The sequence below is a fragment of the Hyaena hyaena genome, unplaced genomic scaffold (assembly GCF_003009895.1).
Source record: "Hyaena hyaena isolate Hyena2069 unplaced genomic scaffold, ASM300989v1 scaffold_90, whole genome shotgun sequence".
In the NCBI taxonomy this organism is placed as follows: Eukaryota; Metazoa; Chordata; class Mammalia; order Carnivora; family Hyaenidae; genus Hyaena; species Hyaena hyaena.
The window spans coordinates 1,443,145-1,463,675 of NW_024080722.1; the positions used below are offsets into that span (position 1 = coordinate 1,443,145).

The 20,531-nt window shown below is 41.1% G+C and overlaps 1 protein-coding gene across 1 annotated transcript in view; it reads left to right on the forward strand.

The window, feature by feature from the left end:
* Positions 1 to 3,161: 3,161 nt before the first annotated feature.
* The window catches only part of MEGF9 (multiple EGF like domains 9), an 83,685-nt gene continuing 66,315 nt past the window's right edge, over positions 3,162 to 20,531 (forward strand). Inside the window, exon 1 of the mRNA XM_039234652.1 lies at positions 3,162 to 3,895. Coding sequence (XP_039090583.1) covers positions 3,304 to 3,895 — 592 coding nt within the window. The 5' untranslated portion in view covers positions 3,162 to 3,303. The remainder of the gene's footprint in view (positions 3,896 to 20,531) is intronic.

Consider the following 20,531-nt stretch of genomic DNA (forward strand, 5'->3'; position numbering starts at 1 on the left):
ACTTACTAAGTGACCTTGGGCAAGTTGCTTAACCTCTCTGTGCCCTAGTTTCCTAATCTGTAAAATAAAGATAATAATAGTGCCTTCTTCCTGGGTTTTCTTTTTTTTTTTTTTTTTTTTAGGATTAAACAAAATATTTCCTGCATAGCCTTCAGTGTAATATCTAGCACACAGTAAGAGCTCAATGATCTATTATTAACATTTACTATGCTTTCTCCATAGCAACCCTGACAATGACTTTATATGGTTAAACTGAACAGACTGAATAACGCTTTTGTCTGACATTGGATGGTTAAGGTGTTTCTGATTAAACACAAAATATTATTCCTAAGTAATTAAAAGAAAAGTTATCTTGTGGTTTAGAGATAAAGACAGAGCAAAAAGTTTAAAGAATTAAATGTTGGAGGAACCAACATGAATACACTTAAATTACCTTTCAGAATAATCCAATATTTTTGATACAGATTACAGGGTAATTACCCTATCTTAGATACCTGGGCACATCCCTGTATGAGGCCAAGTGCTGGCCTGGAGCATGTTGGTGAGGACTTCTAGTCTTTATGATTCCCCAGGCAAAGAAGCTGTATCAGCTTTTCTCCCCTACTGCCAGAGAAGCTCTGATCTAGCACATCTTTAGGGCCAACCCAGCATTTTCTAGCTATATCTTGCAGAGAGCTGGTAAGGCAACTGTCAGGCCATGTCACCTAATGGGAAAGTTGTGACACAGAGGGTTTTTTTTGTAGTCCTTCAGCCAACAAGGCTCAAGGTTAGCTCACATGTAAATGAAAAATGAACTATACAGTGCCTTCTGTATACCATGCTCTGAGGAAACATCCTCTTCAATCCTTAGCTCAACTGAGACAGAACATATTGATGCCACACTATAGATGAGAAAACTGAGGCCCAGAGAGGTAAAAGGTTTCTTCCAAGGTCACAGAGCTGGTAGTCATGAGCCAGAACTGTCTGACTCTCAAGATACAAGCTCTTTCCAAGGCACCCCAGGATTTTTTTTCAACTTAATACAAATTTATCAGCACAGATTAGTGTCCATGCATAGTGCCCCTGCAAGGCACTAAGAACACAGAGAACAGCCTAATGGGAGAGACAGACGCATGAATTGCAACCTCTAGTATTATGGCTAACGCATGCCTGTGAGAAGTAAAAAAGCCAGGTGGGCAGTTCAATTTATCCTGTTGTATATATTTCTGAAAGCCATCCTTAATCCTTTTAGGAAGAGGCGGTGGGGGGTGGGGGGAGTTAGATTGATAGATTAGGGCTCTAACCAATGAATAAACAAAGGGCAGTGGGAAAATGGGAAGGGAGAGTTTAATTCCCACTCAGAGATCCAAGGAAGTCTCTTAGAGGCTATGATGTTTTGGTTGGGGTTTGGAAAGCAGAACGAATCAGCAAGAGAATATGGGGAAGGGGCTGACCTGTCTACCTCCTTCCACAAGAGAAGTAAAAACAGCGTCCTGATCTGCACTTGCTAAATATTGGTCTGAAACCAGAACACCTACGCATCCCCCTCTAATTTTACCCCCATTCTTACACACATAGGCAGACCTACCGACACACACCCACATGTGCTCACAAATAAAAAGAAACAAACCCAATAGAAAATGTACATAAAACATGCATCAGCACATGTGCAGATACTTGAAACACATAATACACAAAAATAGACACTAGCCCCCATGCGCTCACACAAATACATGTAATACTTATACTCACAGACTCGCAAAGATATTTTTATGCTCTCATACACAAGCACAAGCTACTCTCCCCACTTACTACTCACACAGGTAAATAAATGTATTTTTAAATTAACATATACCCAAGTTCACATACAAATCTCATCCTGCCTTTCTGGGTGGAGGCCAGTGACTAATGGGAAGGCATGCACAAAGGCAAGCACCACGTAGGAGAGGCCAGAAATGGGTTGGCTGGGGCTGGGATTAAGCTCTCTGTCAGATGACAAACCCGCCCCGCCTGGCTCTCCCAGAAGCTGCGTCGCCTGAGCAAGCTCTGGATCCTGGGCAGATGGTGAGAGGCTGCGCCTCGGAATTCCAGCTTTACACGGGGGTTTGGTGTCACCCAGGGCCAAGCTCGGCTATCAGCCCCACCCCAATCCCTGCAGTAGGCAGGCGGCTAGGGCACACATCAGAGCTGTGGCGTGGGGCTTGTCCGAACACAGCACACTGAAAGTACTTAACATTAATGAGGGTTTACTGGGGCCAGGGATTGGAGTAAGCCCTTTCAGTACATTACTTAATTCTCATCTCTGTGACAGGAGGTGTGGGGGTGTTACGTGTCTATCATGCCCATTTTAGAGGTGAGAAAACTGCGCTCAGGCCACAGAAACCACTCAGCAGGAAACAGGACGCTGAGGTTCACTCCTGTCGGAGCCCATTCTCCCCGGGGGGTGGGGGTTAGGGTAAAGTGTGCACGTGAGTCTGTCTCCCCTACGCAGGAAGCTTGCAGCTTCAGATGGGTCTCCAGAGCACCCCACCCTCCCGTCCTGCTTGGCACCGCGCCTGTCCCGCAGCAGGTGTCTGATCCGGGAGTGGATCTTGGTTCAGTGGAGCCCTCAGCATGGGCCTCAGTTTCCCCATCCCTGAAATGGGAATGGCAGCGCAGACCTCGCCAGGCTTTCGCCGGCAGCACAAGCAATGCTGAGCTCTACACTGTCGCGGATGTCGCCCTCGCCCACTGCGGGGGTTCCAGCCCAGTCTCCACCCGAGCCCGGGTGCGTCGCCGGCGCCCCATTGTTCGAGAGGGCGGGGAAGCTCCCGAGAGCGGATTCCCCGCCCCGGGTCGCGCTCGTCGCCCAGTGGAACAGACGACTTGGCCCGGCGTCTGCCGCGCGGGGCGCGTCCTTTGTCTGCTCCGCGGCGCCCGATGCCCGCGGCCCGCGCCCCGCTCCTTGGGTAGACAAAGCCGGGGCTGCCGCGAGCCCGAAGGGCTGGAGTGGGGCTCGTACCACCCTCCTCCCGCCTTAACTCCGCCTCCTCCCCCAGCCGCCCTCTGATTGGTCCGAGGAGCTACAAAGAGGCCGGGAAGCGGGTGAATCACGTGGGTCAGCGTGAGCGCCCATTGGTCGGGCGAGACTGCCAATCGGGGAGGGCGGGCTGTCCGCGCTCGGCCGGGTCGCTCCCTCCGCGCTGGGGCCCGCCCGCGGGGCCGGCCGCCTGTCAGAGGGAGGTGGCGATGGTGCGCCCGGTGGCGGTGGCGGCTGCAGCGGCTTCCCTGGTCCGAGCGCAGGGAGGAGAAGATGACTGACCGACCGACCGAATGACTGAATGAATGAATGGAGGAGCCGAGCGCGCCATGAGGAGCCTGCTGAGCCTGGGCGCCGTCGCCCTGTTGTGCTGCGCCGCCGCCGCCGCCGCCGCGGCCGCCTCAACAACCTCGGCGGGGAATGTCACCGGTGGCGGCGGGGCCGCTGGGCAGGTGGACGCGTCGCCGGGCCCGGGGCTAGGGGCCGAGCTCAGCCGCCCTTTCTCTAAGGCGACGCCTCCCACGGCCCAGGCCCCGCGGACCCGAGCGCCGCGCGCTACCGTCCACCAGCCTCTGGCTGCGTCCTCCTCAGCCCCGTCCCCGGAGACCACCCCTCCTCGGGCGACCGCCGGACCCACCGCGACCGCCTTCCAGGCTCCGCTCAGCCCCTCGCCGACCGCCCCGCCGGCGGCGGACCGTACGCCAACCACCCCTCACGCGACACCCAGACCCGCGCCGACCACCCTCTGGACGAGCACTGGCCCGGCGCCGACCACCCCTGTAGCGACCACCATCCCGGCGCCCACCACCCCGCAGACCCCGACCCCCGTGCTCCCCGGCGTCAGCAGCGTCCCGCCCACCCCACCTGCCACCGAGGCCCCCACTCCCCCTCCCCCAGGTGAGTCCCCGCGCCCCTCGCCGGCTGCACCCAGCCCCGCGGCTGCCCACCCTTATCCCAGCCCAGGGGCCTCGGGGGTTGGGCTGGTGCCCGGAATTGATCATCCCTCGCCCCAAAGTTTCCCCAGATTTCGACTCCCATGGCGGGGGAAGGACCGAGCTCCAGTTCGCCCGCCACCCCCTCCCGAATTTGGAAAGTCTTTTGTCCCCCCTGGGCTGTGCTTCCTAGGGAGGGGGGCGGCTGCGGTGTGGACGGCATCGCATCTCGCTTCCAAACGGGGCTTTCTGGCCTTTGTCGGAGACCCAGAATGGGCGCAAACTTTTGGGTTCGATTCGCTCACCCTGCCTCTCCGCGGGGTTATTTCGGGAAGTTTGAAAGCCAGCACGGTACCTCCTTCAACCGATGGGTCAAAAACTGAGTATAAGGGATTCCTTCCAAAGCTTCCGTTTCCTTGTTCATTTCTCCTCTCGTGTGTGTGTGTGTGTGTGTGTGTGTGTGTGTGTGTGTGTGTGATGTGCATGTGACAGGTGGAAGCGATATTAAGGATTTTGTTTACAGCAGTAGGACAAACCACTAGAGGCCAAAAAAAAAAAAAAAAAAAAAAGGCAGTGTAATCCATGTTTTCCCTGCAAATAACTGGATTCAGTAGGTTATTTGGGACAGGTGTGTATCTAGGTTGAGCTTGCCTATAAATTAGGTTAAATCCCTTCCTTGCACCATTTTTTCTTCCTCAATTACAAGGTCAATATGTTTGGACAAATACACAATTTAAGCAGGGATGCCCATTCCCCCCTCCTCCCCCCTTAAGTTAGAAGGTTCAGTTTGGAGGATGCTGATAAATGCCAAGGTCCGCAGAAAAATTAGGCTCTTTTTCCTGCTGGTTGAAGTCTTGAAGCAAAGTTAGAGACAACTCCTGTTCTTGTCTCCTTTTAATCTAAAGTGGGCTGGGACTAAACAAATAAGACCTGCCTTGTCAAGATATTAGACAAGAGTTTCTGAATTCCTTTGCCGGAGTCGGGGTGGGGATTTGTCCAAACTATTTCCCAAGCTGTACTTACATTAATGGATCTCTGACCTAATTCTTAGGCTCAGCGATTTACTGTACAGTCAGGTATGGACTTTGGACTATAAATGAATTTGTAGAGAATTTTCCCACATGATTATGAGGCTTAATACAGCCTTGAATCTTGGGTTGGAGCTTGGCATTGACATCCGGAGGAATGAAGATTATTCAACCATAAAAAGCTAAGTTTGCATCTCTTCTAGCTTAAAGGAGTATATGAACTGGCTGGATTTTGACTGTACCCTTTTTTGGCTTTGGTATAGAGAGATTGACATATTGCTGAGAGACAGGAAGCATAGCGGTTGAGAGTGTGGACTTGCGTCCATTCATAGGTTTGAATCCTAGCTCTGCCCCTTAAGAGCTGTATAATCTTGGGCAGGTCATTTAACCTCTTTTCAACTAGGAAAGGAAGATAATAATAGTACCTACTTCATAGGATTGTTGTGACGATTAACTAACTTAATACATTTATGGGGCTTAGAACAGTTCCTGGTGCAGAGTAAGCACCTTGTGTGTTAGCCTTATGCCTACAGTTGTGTGTGTGTGTGTGTGTGTGTGTGTGTGTGTGAGAGAGAGAGAGAGAGAGAGAGAGAAAGAAAGCAGTTGAGACCTAATAGTAACATGGTGATTTTTTGTTGTTGTGGTAGTAAAATAAAATAGAAAAAGGTTGAATTAGATGTTCCAGAGTTTGAAGCACACAGTAACATTTAAGTAGTTGAAAGATCACTTATCTTGAATGCTGAGTATATGTTAAGTAAGTCTGTGTAATCGATGTTATTTTACCTTTATTATTTTTGTATTGTTATTTTTAAATCACAAAGTTAACCTCTAGTTCCAAAAAATACAAATAATCAGAAGTCTACACAGGGAAAAGTGAAAGTCACTCCTTTACTGTTTCCTACTTCCAGTCAGTCCCTAGAGGTTACTACTGTTAACAGTTTGATCTCTTTTCAGACATTTCTCTGGGCATACATACACAGAAGGTTTTTAAAAATAGTCTTAAAAAACTCAAAATAACTCTACATATTGTTTTGTAACTTGCTGTATTCACTTAACTATGTATTGTGGGCTTTTTTCCCTCCATGTCTATACTTAAGGTCTTACCTTATTCATCTTAACAGTTACATTTTTTGGCATAAGAATAATATTTTTTAAACTAATCTCTTACTGATGGACACTTAGGTTGCTTCTGGGATTCACTTTAAAAAGTGCAGAGAAAAATGTGTCCTTGTTAAGCCCATCACGTGCATATTCTCCAATATTTGGGCCGAAGTTTCAAAGAATCCAATTTCAAGGGAAGTAAGCTGGATTGATGAATATGTGTCATGTGCACTGTTCAAGGCTTGAGTCACTTCCGGGGACTTATGTACACCTATGTCTCCAGTGGTCTTTGGGTGACAAGAGTTTTAGGAGCCTGTCCAACATCAGTAGCTCTTCTGTGGTTTTTCTTCTTCTGTGTTTTAAATTTAACATTGTTCATACTTTTTGCATTTTTTTGTGTCTAGTTCTCAGCAGCTGAACTGAACTTTGCGGGCCTACTGATAGGTAGTTTTGGCTTTATTTGATACAATCAAGTATGGCCTTTTTTATCTGAGCATGGGTTCTAGTCTGCTTCAAACAGTGCACATGTCTCTTTGACCGAGAGAAAAGTTCTCACTGATTTTGAGAGACCTCGTTTGGCTTGCAAAGTTGGATTCTCTGGCATTTGGGGAGATGGTTATACTGGGTATTCCATGCTCCTGTGAGGACGGAATGCCGTTGATAATATATTATGTGATTAGATGGGTCTCCTAGCTGCTCTTTGATTTAGTAAGAATTTCTTTCATAGAGGTCTAGCTGACAGCTCTTGCCTGGCCCTCAGTTAGGGCCCTCTTTTGTTTATAGGACACTGATCTGCAAACTGAAACTAATTGCCCAGCAAACAGGCACTTTCCTCCCACAGACTTGGCAAAACATTTGGCTGATTGGTTGGCTGAGTAGGACATTTTAAGAAGGGTTAAGCGACAGGCGGTGATGCCAGACGATGGTAGTTATCAGCAATAAGAGACTGAGGTGATGACAGATGTTTGATTTTTAAAATTATGGACCTTTAAGGCTAGATAGGATTTTAGAAGCCACCACCTCCTAGCATGGCTCTACATTTTAAAAACTTTTTATTTTTATTTATTTATTTATTTATTTATTTATTTATCATTTTAAAGAGAGAGCATGTGCAAGTGAGGAAGAGGGGCAGAGGTGTGGAGAGAGGGAATTCTAAGCAGGCTTCATGCTCAGTGCAGAGCCTGATGCAGGGCTCCATCCCACGACCCTGGGATCATGACCTGAGCTGAAATCAAGAGTCGGAGGCTCAACTGACTGAGCCACCTGCGTGCCCCATACATTTTAAGAAATACTTCCAAGAGTTAGCTGAAATATGTCTCTCTGTGGTTAACACTGACTGGTTCTGGTTCTGCCCTTTGGGGCTGTGGGGAGCAAGTGCTCTCTGTGCCATGATAGTTCTTCAGGGATGTGGAGCTAGTGATCACGTTCTCTCTGAGTCTGCACTAAATAACTTCAGCTCCCTCAACTGTTCTTTAGGTGACATGGTTTCAGATTCCCTCACTGTCTTGGTCACCCCTCTCCTGGACTTTTCAGTCTTTCTGCATCTCAAAGTGTGGAGCCTCAAGCTGAAAGCAGTACTTCGGATGTGCTCTAACTAGCTTGCAGTAGAGAAGGCGGTTACCCCTTTACTTCTGGATGCTATACCGCCGTTGATGTAGTTAGTTCCTAATCACAGTAGCTTTTTCGGCAGCCACATTATGTTGTTGACTCATTGAGTCCATTAAGATAGCTGAGCCTCCAAAAAAAAAAACAAAAAAACAAACAAAAAAAACCCCACACACACATACTAGTTGAGTGTTTCTTCATTCTGGACATGGAAATTCCTATTATTATCTAAGGTATGAACTAAGACATTTGGTAAACATGTAGATTTATCGTGCTAGATTCAAGCCATCCTTTCAGATCCCAGGTCTGTCAGTGCGCCCCACCCGGTTTATTCACATTCACCTACAGGGTGTTCCAATAGACAGAGTCTAAGGACAAGTTAGAGCAGGTTATTCTTACCTCATGGGGAGAGTGAATTTATGTATGATAAAATAGTTTGGAAGGGAAGGAGAAATAGTTTAGTTCCCAAGGGTCTCTTCTCGCTCTAAAGTTCTGTGATGGTTTGGTATGTGTGGTTCAGGGCACATCAATGCCCCTCAAAGAGGCTTAATCATTTATTGATGATCTAAGTTAAGAGAATAGGCTTTATTTAAGCAAGCCTTAGAATTTAAAGCTTGAAAATTCTGACCAGTATGACATGTAAATAAAAGATCATGAATGGATTTTGTTTGAAAGGAACGTTTTGGGGATGTGGGGCCCTCCTAACTGTACAAGGAAATGGTCTCTTCATCTTAAAATTCTCTGCTGTTAGGTTCAGAGCATTATTTGCTTGTGGTTATTTAAGAAGATGCTATTCATTTTAGGGACATACAACTCGTTCAGGCTCCAAAGGTAATGTAGGTCCACTATCTTTTATCCAAAACCTATGGGGCTAGATATGTTTCAGAGTTCAGATTTTTTTTTCTTAATTTTAGGAAGTCAATAAATATATCTTGGTGAAGTCTAGGGCAGCCTCCTAAAATCAAAAACATGAAGATATTTGCAGCAAAGTGCATGTATATTTACAGTGAGTGGGATAAATAAAGATTGTAAAAAATAGCCTTACATTTGTTCAGGTCAGGTATTGCTGCCAGATGAGTTACAGAAAAAATGTTGGTTTTTGGATCTTCTGGGACTTGGGATCAGGTCTGAGGGCTTAAGAACCACTGTTAACAGTAACTGAAAAACACATATAATGCTCACTATATTCCAGACAGTGCCTGAGTGCCTTGCACATATTAATTTACTTAATCCTCACAACAGTTAGGTACAATTGAGTTAGATACTGTTATTATTCTCATCTTACAGATAAGGAAATGGGGCTCACAGAGGCCCAGCTATGGCAGAACCTAGATTAAAACTTAGTCATTCTGGTTCCAGAATCCATAGGAAGTAGTTATATAGATGAGAAGAGAAGGAAGCCATTGTGCTAAGAATTATTGGTTCTTGGATACTAATCCGAAAAAATTTCTACTGTTCTACTGGCATCTGCTCCCTTCATTCCATCGTATGCTATTCACCTCTTTGAATTTTCTGATTTACAACTTTTTATAACTGTGGTTTTAAATTGTAGTTCTCATTCTTTCTTTGATTAGATTTTAATATGGTTTGTGATAGAGAAGCTTATCTGTAGTCTTTTTAGGGCCAAGGCCAGGCCCAGGGACTTCTCAAATTTACTGTATCTTATTCCTGGTCTAAGTGCCTTACCCTCTGTAGAAATTCCTTAGTCTGATTCAGTTCTGGAATAGCATAGTTAAACTCCAAAACATTAGTTTCAAGTCTTCTGAATTATGACGCCAGGAAGCCTTTTGGCTAGTTGAAAAATTTACACATTGAAGTAATCTAGGTCTTTTTATCTTGATTTTTAAAAAAAGACTCATAAAATTAAAGTGTGTTTTACTTTTCATCTTAGAGTTTCTAAACATGCATATATTAACTTCCAGACATCCTGGCACCCTTATAAAAAGAGTGGAAGAAAAGTATCACAGTACTGTTTTTACTGATGGGTAAATTATGGGTAGAGAGATTACTGCTGTAGGGCACTTAATAGATCAGAAGAGAATAGAAATACAAGATCTTGTTTAGCCGAAAGACAGTGTTGGATGATATTTTTAGTTATAAATAGCTTTAATTCATGCTTTTTGCCTTGATCTTGATTTTTGTTTATTTACTGTAGATGTGATATAAAAATCTTTATTACCAATGTTGAGATTAGGTTACAGGCAACTGTGGTCACTTAGTCTCTTTTCAAGTATGCATTTTGGTTTATCTGTTTTTCACCGGAAACAGCTACCCAGACTACACTAGTAACTTTGAAGGGAGATTTTTAAAAATTGTGATGAAAAAGATAATGTTTGGACATATATGTATTTGAATCACAGTAAAGGTTTATTCAAAATAATTATCCTTGTAGAAATCTCTTTTAAGTACTCTTGATAAATTTGTGTCAAAATAATCCCTCTGGCAATGTTACTGTTTCAAAGATAGGTATTATTGTCAAAAGAAATCTTTTCTATTACTTTTTCATTATATAAAAAAACTTTCCTCTGTTCTCCGTCCTCATTTTTTTCATTTTGAATTCCTCTATATGTCCCTCTCACTCTTGTCTTTTATTCTTAGCCCCATCCATTCTTTCATGTTCTTTAAGGAATCAAATTATCCTCTCTATTTAACAATTTACCACTTTGTCCTCCTTCAGTGCCTCCTCAAAGCCCAATTCTTCCAAGAAGTCTTTCTGGAGGAACAAAAGATGTCCTTGAAGATGTCCCGGTAACAGGGTGCACAGGGTTGAACACTTTGCACTCTGAACAAAACTTGTCTGTCTTTCTCTGTGATTTTGACTTTTTCTGTAAAGATTTGTTTTTATCCTATTTCATTTAGATTATTAAGCCCATTTGAGAAGAAAGTGTCATAATTTATACAACATTCAGGACATGGTATCATGGTATTAATTCTTTATGAAAAAAATGAGGGAAAAGTTTGTTTGTTTTCACTCTGGGCTCTTTTTTTATTGACCAGATTCCCCTCACCCCCAATTCTTCTCATGGGGAACAATACAGAAAAAACTGTCATAGTAGAAGTTATCTGCCTCAAAAAAAAATCAGGTACTTTGAATAAGTTGCAAATTTATTTTTCTATTATAAATAATATGAGTTGTTTTTGTTGGGTAGGGGGATTTGGGCCTCATACCAATATAAAAAGTTTAGTTTGGTTGAGAAACAAATGTTTGATCTTTTGAATGACAGAATTTCCTCTGTAGAAATCTGATTAAAGTTAATAGTGAACAGATTGCTTCTAATAATTAACAAGTGTGCAGTACATTACAGTTACAAGGTGCTTTTAGAGTCTCCAAGACTTTGGCATTCATATTTTGTTGGCTTCTGGGTATTATGTGAGTGAATAAAGCCTTAACTTCTTTCCTCCGTTAATACTTTTATTGGTGAAAATTGACCAAACTTTTACAGGTTTTTGGATGGTTTCACATTTGATATTTTGTATTTCAAACTGTTGTCTTTTAGGTTTACCTTGTTGAATGTTAATCTTTTACTACCCTTAATTACAGGATGGGAAAATGGAATTTGAAGATGAGGATTGCTTGCTTTATATTTTCTTTGCTAAGCACCCTCTGGGACTGTTAAGGAAAGAGCCCACTAGTCATTGAAAATAAATGTGATGGAGATAACCTCACATTGAAGTTCACAGGTGAACTATAGAACTTGATTGGAAGGGCTCATGTAAATTTAATTTTTTTTTCAGACTGATATATTATTTCCTTTTTTCTAATATAGAAATCTGTTTGGAATTATCTTAATATATATTATTTCAGGTATATTGCCTCAAATCAGTCTATTAGTAGCAAAGAGACTTAATACACTCACTTCTCATTTCCAGTCTAATATTTAACACTTTGGCTGGAACGGTAACTATTATTAATTGAGCACATGTTACTATATGCCTAGTTACCTATTAGGATTTTTTTTTTTTTACATACATCAGGCCATTTAATTCTTCAGCAATGCAATAGTTAAATATTATTATCCTTACTTTATGGATGGCCAAAACTGAGATTCAGAAAGGTAAAGTAGCTTGTTCAAACACATCTGGCTAATAAAGACCATAAAGTCAGGGACTTCTGTTTGTTTTGTTCACAATTATGTCCACAGTGTCCAGCCCAAAATAGATTCGCAATAAATATTTAATGATTGAATGAATGAAGAAGTTGTTTGTAGCAACACAATATTTGCAGTATATTCTTGAGGAAAATAATGTAATCTCATGGCCTCTTAGTTTAGAAATAAATGGGGATGGGGGGAACGTGGGTGGCTCACTCAGTTAAGCGTCTGACTTTGGCTCAGGTCATGATCTCACTGTTCCCAAGTTTGAGCCCTGCATCGGGCTCTGTGCTGGCAGCTCAGAGCCTGGAGCCTGCTTTGGATTTTGTGTCTCCCTCTGTCTGTGCCCCTCCTCCACTTGTGTTCTGTCTCTCCCTCTCTCTCTCTCAAAAATAAATAAACATTTAAAAATGTTTTTAAAGAAATTAGTTTTTGGGGTGCCTGGGTGGCTCAGTCAGTTAAGCATTCAACTCTTGATTTCGGCTCAGTTCATGATCTTACATTTCATGAGATTGAACCACGCATCATGCTCTGCACTGATAGTGTAGAGCCTGCTTGGGATTCTGTCTCTCACTCTCTCTGCTCCTCCCCTGCATATCTCTCTCTCTCCCTCAAAATAAATTTTAAAAAATGAATTTTTCTCTTTCTTTTACCCTTCACTCACAGGAATAGCATGAGAACTTACTTAGGGCAAGAGGAGTTCTTTGAGATCTAGCAAATTACATTAATTGCTGAGTTTTTGTTACCTAACTTTGTTCTGTCTACTTAATAAAAGAAGAACAGCAGTAGGCAAATGAACATCTGATAACTTTTGTAGAAAGAATAGCTCAGTTGGAAAAGCTGAGCATTTTGTCTGTAAGACATGGGACCCGGCGTTCTTTCTAAGTTCCCTCACCAGTTCTGGGATCTTGGGCAAGGAATTTCATCTGTAAAATGAGAGAGGCAGACTAGATTTATGGTTTTTAAAGCGTATTGTTTTTAAAGCGTATTGTTCAGGGCCCTGCGGTTCCTCAATGTGTTTGGGAGCCAGGATAGGGACGGAGGAGGCCAAATGGGTCTACTTCTAGACCCTCCTCCCAGTCCTCACCTCTCACCCCTACATCATCACCCACTCGGCAAACAGCTCCGCTCTCATTTGGTTTATAAACTGGGTTTGTTCTTTCAGTAAAGATTTTTCAAACAGGCATTCTTCTACTCTAACCTTCTATGATAAAGAAATTATGGTAATCTCTGAGTTATTATTATATGGCACTAAAATGCTTACATTATGTTTAGTAGCAATACAGGTGGAACAGAGAAATATACTAACATGTGAAGTGGCTAAAGCTAGGTAATGGGATTATGGGTCATTTGAATCACCTCTTTGTTTTTCTAAAATTTCCAGGTCTTTTTTTTCAATGTATCCAATTTTAATTTTATAGTTATAAAAATGAATAAAATGTAAAAGTGAATAAGAAGCTGTGATAAACTTGGTAAGCTTTTACTTATGTGATCAAGTCAGGTGATATTACCAGGGCTACTTTAACTTTTAATTCCTGACATTGACTCAGCAGTTTTGATCTGTATCAGAGATATTTGCTTAGTCTCAGTGAGTTGTGGTTCTGAAGAAAAAAGAATACTGAAGACAATACCCAAGAAAGGAAACTATTCGTGAGGTCTGCCAATCTTAATCATAGGATAGGATTGACTATGTAAGATTTGGTACATCTAGGGTAGGTTTAGCTGAGATCTTAGCAGAGGCTGAAAACAGAACTGGTTCTTTATCCATATCATTCTGTTTGGGGGCTTTGAAACAAGAACTTAAAATTAATTAAAGTAGTTTAGTGAAATATGTCTTGTTTAAATTGTGCAAAATTTGAATTCATGGTATTGCTCACAGCCTTTACCAATAGAAGAGCTTTGATTATTTCTTCCTTTAAAGATATAGAGCCCCCCAAATTTGGTTTCAATCTGTCCATATGTTTTGCAACTAGATCAGATGGGATTGCTTTTATACTGGTAATATAACAGCTGTTCTATAGGATCTCCTTGCCAGGGAGATAGCTAAGCTCTGAGGGAAGGGAAAATTTATTCAGTTGGAAAAGAAATGTGTTCTGCCTAGTCATAGGAAGAAGAATAAGGAGTACGAGTGTTTTTAACCTGGCTGGAGAATGTTACTTAGTCAATTTTATACTCATTAGATAACTTATTTTTGTAACTTTTGTTTCAGTCTTAGATGCTTCGTAGAAACTGGCATATTACCAGGAATCTTACTAGATTTTTATTATTTATTTTAAAAAATCAAGTGCTTTTACTTGAGGTATGTGAGCAAAACCAAGAGATTAAGAGTAGTACTGTTAATTGTAAGGAGAACATCACATTCTCTAGTTCCTTTTAATTTTGTAAATGATTTTTAAAGGCATAATCCTTAAAAAATATTTTAGGGAAAGTTTAGATGTTGTCTCTGAAGGAAAGTGGATGAACTGAGTAGCTTTTAGTTTCTCTTCATCCTATCTATCATTTACAGGGATGTAATAATAGTTTGGGAAGCATTAATGGAAATAATATGGTAAAAGAAGGGATGTTTGCTATTTCAATCAATTTATCCTGTTGTTATTGTAAATGGAAGTTTGATTAGAGGAAGGTATTGAACTTTTTCTGCTGTAGATTACAGTCCTTCTAATCCCACAGTATGTTTTTACTTATTCATTCTATATGAACTGTATTAACAATACAGCCCCACGATCCATTGATGTTGTGTGGGTTAATGAATAGTTATAAAGTATACCAAAAACACAAAGCAATCTAGCTGTTGGGTGTTATTATACTGAATTGTTGGTGCATTGCCTGCAAATCTATCCTGTTGAACTGGTTTTAGTTTTTAAGTTAGTTTTTGCTTCGACTTGTCCACAGAGGCAGGGCTGAATGGTTTAGCTACTCAGTAGAAAAGCAGTCAGAAGAATGAAATTCCAATCTGTCTTTCTATTCACTTTGTAGATTCCTGAGCACATTTTTTTAAATTTATTTATTTTTTTAATTTTTTTTTTTTCTAAGAGAGAGAAACAACGTGAGCAGGGGAGGGTCAGAGAGAGACAGGGAGACTCAGAATCTGAAACAGGCTCCAGGCTCTGAGCTGGCAGTCAGCACAGAGCCTGACACGGGGCTCGAACCCACGAACCGCGAGATCATAACCTAAGTGAAAGTCGGACGCTTAACCGACTAAGCCACCCAGGCGCCCCTGAGCACATTTTAAAAAAATGGCTCTGTGACTTAGTTTCTCTAATTATAAAATGAAGCCTGTTTCTTACTTCCAGTCTTCCAAGGCTTTTGAGAAGTCACACACGCAGATTATTGTGGGCTTTTCACAAATGCAGCGGCTTTATAAATTCAAACTGTTTTCTGGTATTCTTTCCTGATTACATGGTTCATATTAGCCTAGACTGTGTTGCTAACAAGGTAGCTTTTGTCTAAACACAACAAAGAAATTAACAGATGAATTTGCATGTTGGCTTCTTTACACAAAATATATTTTTGTACTATTTTGTAGTTAACACATTTGTATAATTAATGGACTGTAGTGGCATTTTCCAAAGCTTGGGATGCTTCAGTATCATTTTCCTTCCCATACTGGCTTGAGAAAATATAATAATCTTTATCTCATATTAAACTTATAAAATAAATAATCTGTTCTTTTATAGATCTTAGTGTTACTTTTGATTGAACTGTTTAGAAGGGATTCATTTAATATTTTTATGATTATAAAAATAATATATATTCATTTTAGAAATGTAAAGAAGGGTAAAACAAAAAATGAACCCAGAGATAACAGTTAACATTTTAGTGGTAGCTATAGAATTTGTTATATCTATATTTACTTTATCACACCCTCTGCCACTGAGAAAACTCTATATAGATATATTGCTTTGATATTATTCTTAACTATTAATAATGTATTTCAAGTATTTTTACATTTTCAAGTGGGACATCTTTCAAATGAAGTTGAAAGTAGTAGTATTGATGATATTATTTATAATCTAAATGATCAAATTCTGAGTGCTAAATTACTGTAGTAGATGCTTCCTAATAGTTACAGAAAAAAATAACTGTAAAGCTTTATATCATTGACTGAGTTTAATATTTTATTTCTGCATGCATTGCTCCATTTCCCACAAATGAGATCACTTATTTGTTATGAAAACAGACATGCAAGTTGGGTTTAGTACTCTTCTGAAGTCAAGTATATGACAGAGAAATAATTCAAAGTGAGAAATAATTCATCACATTTAAATAATTTGTCATATCACCAAAAAGAACGTGAATCTATTTTGAATAGAGATCTCAGATTCCATATGATGCTTGACACTTGATACTCCTTGTCAAAACCAAACTGGCAACTCTTTTTCATGTGTTTTTTCCAGTACAAGCATGATTTTTCTTGGGTTTGAGTGGTCCCCAAAAGCCCAAAGTAGTCTGGAACCAAGCCAGGCATTTGATATTTTCAGTTCACTGATGAGGGAAGTCAAAGTGCCCATCTGCCTAGTCAGATATTGCCAAAAACAGCCTAGGTGCTGTGCTAAAGAATATGCCAGAAAAAAAAAAAGGCTCTGGTGTCCAGGAAATTGATCTCTAGTCTCTGAATTTTGTGAAGAAAAGGCTATAACTTCTAAATCAAAGCATTAGTGAACCATAACGTTATTGAGGGAGGATTAGTGCATGTAAAAAACTTGATTTAGCAGTGCTTAATAATCAGCACATAGTAAACATTCAAAGGTAGCTATTATTATTATTAATACTGTTTTTATTACATATTCACAATGTTTAAAAAATAGCAGAGAGATTTTGTCAATTCTAGATTGATAAATTTACCAGTTTCCCTGACACGGTCTGTAGACTGGCAGCAACATACTGGTAATCAAGAAGACTTGCACATTGTCCCAGATCAACCTTTCCTAACAGGTGGTTCTAGGATACAGGTAGAACCAATATGCCTAATACAAAAGGCTACTCCTGCCTGTGTCAAGCCAGAATTATCCTGTGCTGTGTTGCCAGATACAACAATTATGGCACTGCTCAGAACTGGGCTGAATGGAAGCTGTTTTCAAAAAGCAAATGCAAAGATGGGACTCTAGGGATCTCTGAAACAGCCATTGTCCAGTTCTGGCAGATGTATAGTCCTCTGGGATCTTTTGTAGGTATTGAGCCCTAGCCACAAATGACCCAGTAAAGTGAAAATAAGACTGGGGCCTATAGGAAGACATGACCACTCAATTTTATATTGGTTGCGCATTGATATATCTGAGAGCATGCCAAATACAACATGCACAGACACAGTGCAAGTCACATAATCTCCCTGGGCTTCTATATCATTGTCTGTAACATGAGTATAACAGTGCCAACCTAATAGGGTTCTTGAGTGATGACCTAGAATTTAAACCCAGCTCTGTCTGACTTAAAAGTCTGTGCTCTTTCTTTCTAAACGATGCTACATTGCCAAAGCAGATGGGAGTAGCAGAAATGAAATAAAGCATTCAGTGGGTACAGAACACATTTTGAGTTCTGTTTTTGTCGCCTTCCCTAGAATCACCCAGCAAGCCCATACATTGTCCTCAGCACTCATTCCGAACTGCACAGTGACTCAGGTTTGACTTCAGTAGTTATTGTGAAAATCAAAATCAGATCAAATAGTGTTTCTCTAAGGTAGATATGAGTGTGGAGTAAAGGTGGGGAGAGGAAATAATGGTGGAAATTAGATGAAACCAAGCAGGTCGACAACCGTGATAAATGTAAAGCAGAACCGAATGGTAACTTAACTGCAAGACTGTCTAATCAGCACCAGCAGGATTAGTGCTAACAGAGACAGTGTAAGGCTTATTAGCATTTGGCAAGAAATACCACACACTGCAAAATGGTAGTATTGATTGTTCTTGACTTGACAATAAAGCCTTTCATCTTTAAGTTAATATCGACTCCAGATCAAGATGCTGGTGCAAAAACAATATGTTGTAAAAAGTAGCAGGTGATATTTGATTATATAAAAGTCAGAAAAGAATCTCAGACTTGCAAATATGGTTCATAGTTCTGCCAGTCCCCTGAGGATGTGTTCCTCTTCTTCATTTTATAAACTTCCCTCCTCCTCCAAAGGTTAGTTGTCTCTCAGATCAAAGGGGAAGCTGTGATTTCAAGTATAGACCCAGCCCCTTCTGATCCAATTGCAAGACATATTGACAAATGATATGCACAGTTTTGGACAGTTTATATTTCTTAGAAAGAAATAGCTTCAGTTTGTAGGACATTAAGGCTCAATAGTAGCAATGTATATTATTAAGTCCCACAGTGTATGAGTACAGTGGCCAGGTTGAGCTACACAACTAGCTGTGGAGGATATATACACAGTGCAAAACCTGGTTATATCATTCTCCTAGTTAATTTCATATGCTATTTATACTTCAAAATAATTCTCCTATTTAGTCACCATAAGTGATCCCAGCCCATAGCTCAAGTTTCTTAATATGTTATAACTTCTCCATAATCTGCCTTTGTCCTCATTTCCTACCACCCCCTCCTTGTGCTTTAAACTCCAGCAGAATCAAATTGCTTGTATTTCCTCCCAAATACCCTGCTTATTATTATCATCATCATTATTATTAATAAAGCAATCATCTGTGGAAGTAGTATTCTGTGTCAGATACTAAGAGCTTTAAATGAATTATCACGGCCTTGTTTAATTCTCAAAAGAACCTAATAAGAAATATGCACTATTATCCACACTTTACTATGCAGGAATTGAGGCTTTGAGAATTTAAATACACTGAGCAAGGTCTCATAGCTAGTAAAACGTAGAACCTTGATTCAGATTCAGATCTGTCTAGCTTTAGAGCCTCCTCTCTCTCTCTCTCTCTCTCTCTCTCTCTCTCTCTCAAGTTTAGTTAGAGAGAGAGTGTGTGTGCATGAGCAGGGGAGGGGCAGAGAGAGAATCCTAAGTAGGCTCCGCACTGTCAGTGCAGAGCCTGATATGGGGCTCTAACTCACGAATCATGAGATCATGACCTGATCCAAAGTCAGATGCTTAGCCAACTGAGCCACCCAGGCTCCTCTCATAATTAGTAAGCTAACTAACTGACCTCTTGTTATTTTGCCTATACTTTTCCCTCTGCCTGGAATCCCCTTCTGTTCAGTTTTAATAAAGGTCTTAATTATAAGCAATTAAAACCAATGTTTGCTGATTTAATCAGAAGTGGAGTTTATTAAAAGGTTTGAAGATTTCACAGAATCTCTAGGGGAACTAAATTCAAGGCACGGAACTAGAGCTGATGCTCAATAGTGCCACAGAGAGGTCCACCGAATATGCCAGTGACACCACCACTGAGTTGGATGCTGTCCTTTGCACCATTGATGCTAGCACTTGGCACTGGGTATGTTGCAATAGCAAGTACTGCGGCCACTTGTCATACTGTAACCTTCTTATCTGCTACCAGAGAAAGGACCTCATGCTCCTTCCTTTGAATCTTTAGTTGGTAATTCCTAGCCAGGGGTGGGTATGATTGTTGGAGCCTCAAACACTTGCTCAGGCCCTGGATGCAGGCAGGGGTTGGGGGCAGGGAAAACAATCATCTGGCACTATGAACCTTTGTGGGGGGAGAGCCAGGCTTCTTTCCCCAAATAAGAAGAGATTCTAAAATAGTGGGAAATTATGTGATGACACTAGGCTGCCAAAAACATAATGCTGTCTACCGCATCCCCTTCTTTCACCTGAGAAATTTATTTGTCCTTGAAAAACACCATCCATATGGCCTGCTCTACTGTTGTACCTTCTACATTCTAATATTACTATATATATATATATATATATATATATAGTATATATATATATCATAACTTTTGATTACTTTTTAAACATTCTTGTTTTAAGTTTTAAGTAATACTTAAATACTTGTTTATGTAAATGACTCCTCTATACCTCGTCCTCAAGTAGTTTAGAGGCTGTCTTATTGATGTCTGTAGTCTCTAATATCTATCTAGGATAGTGATTAACATATAGTAGGTACTCCATAAATATCTGAACTGAATTTAAGTGTAAGCCTCCTGTCCACCACCACTATGATGTAGGTTGCATAGGCAGAGTTTTTTGTCTTTGTCTTTCTCTCTCCTTCCTTCCTCCCTTCCTTCCTCCCTCCCTCCCTCCCTCCCTCCCTCCCTCCCTCTCTCTCTCTCTCTCCTTTCTTTCTTTCTTTCTTTCTTTCTTTCTTTCTTTCTTTCTTTCTTTCTTTCTTTCTTTCTTTCTTTCTTTCTTTCTTTCTTTCTCTCTTTCTTTCCACTGTCTTTCTCTCTCATTCCTTCCTTCATTCCTTCCCTTCCCTTCCCTTCCCTTCCTTTCCCTTCCCTTCCTTCTTACCACTGTATCTCCTGAACCTATATTAATTCCTAGCATTCCCAGGTCCTCAGCAAATATTTACACAATAAACGAATACTCCCAAATAGCAAATCATTTATTTCTGGGAATGACACTGTCAGAAAGACCAGTTGGATGTGAGTGGCAGACTCAAAGCATTCTGTCTTAATTTCCAACTAGACCACATACAATGTGAGGCCAGAAACCACCTTGTTCATCTCTGGTTACCTCTTCATCCTATTTAGAAGCATAACCTGAAAAGGGCAATTTGGGATTCTTTCCCAGACCTACCACAATAGTCACTAGCCACAAAAAGGGCCTAAAGTACCATACCTGCTTGACATGAAACCTTTTCTTATCCCCTTTTGTAAAACCAGCTATATTCTGAGGTTGCATCTATTCTGGGAA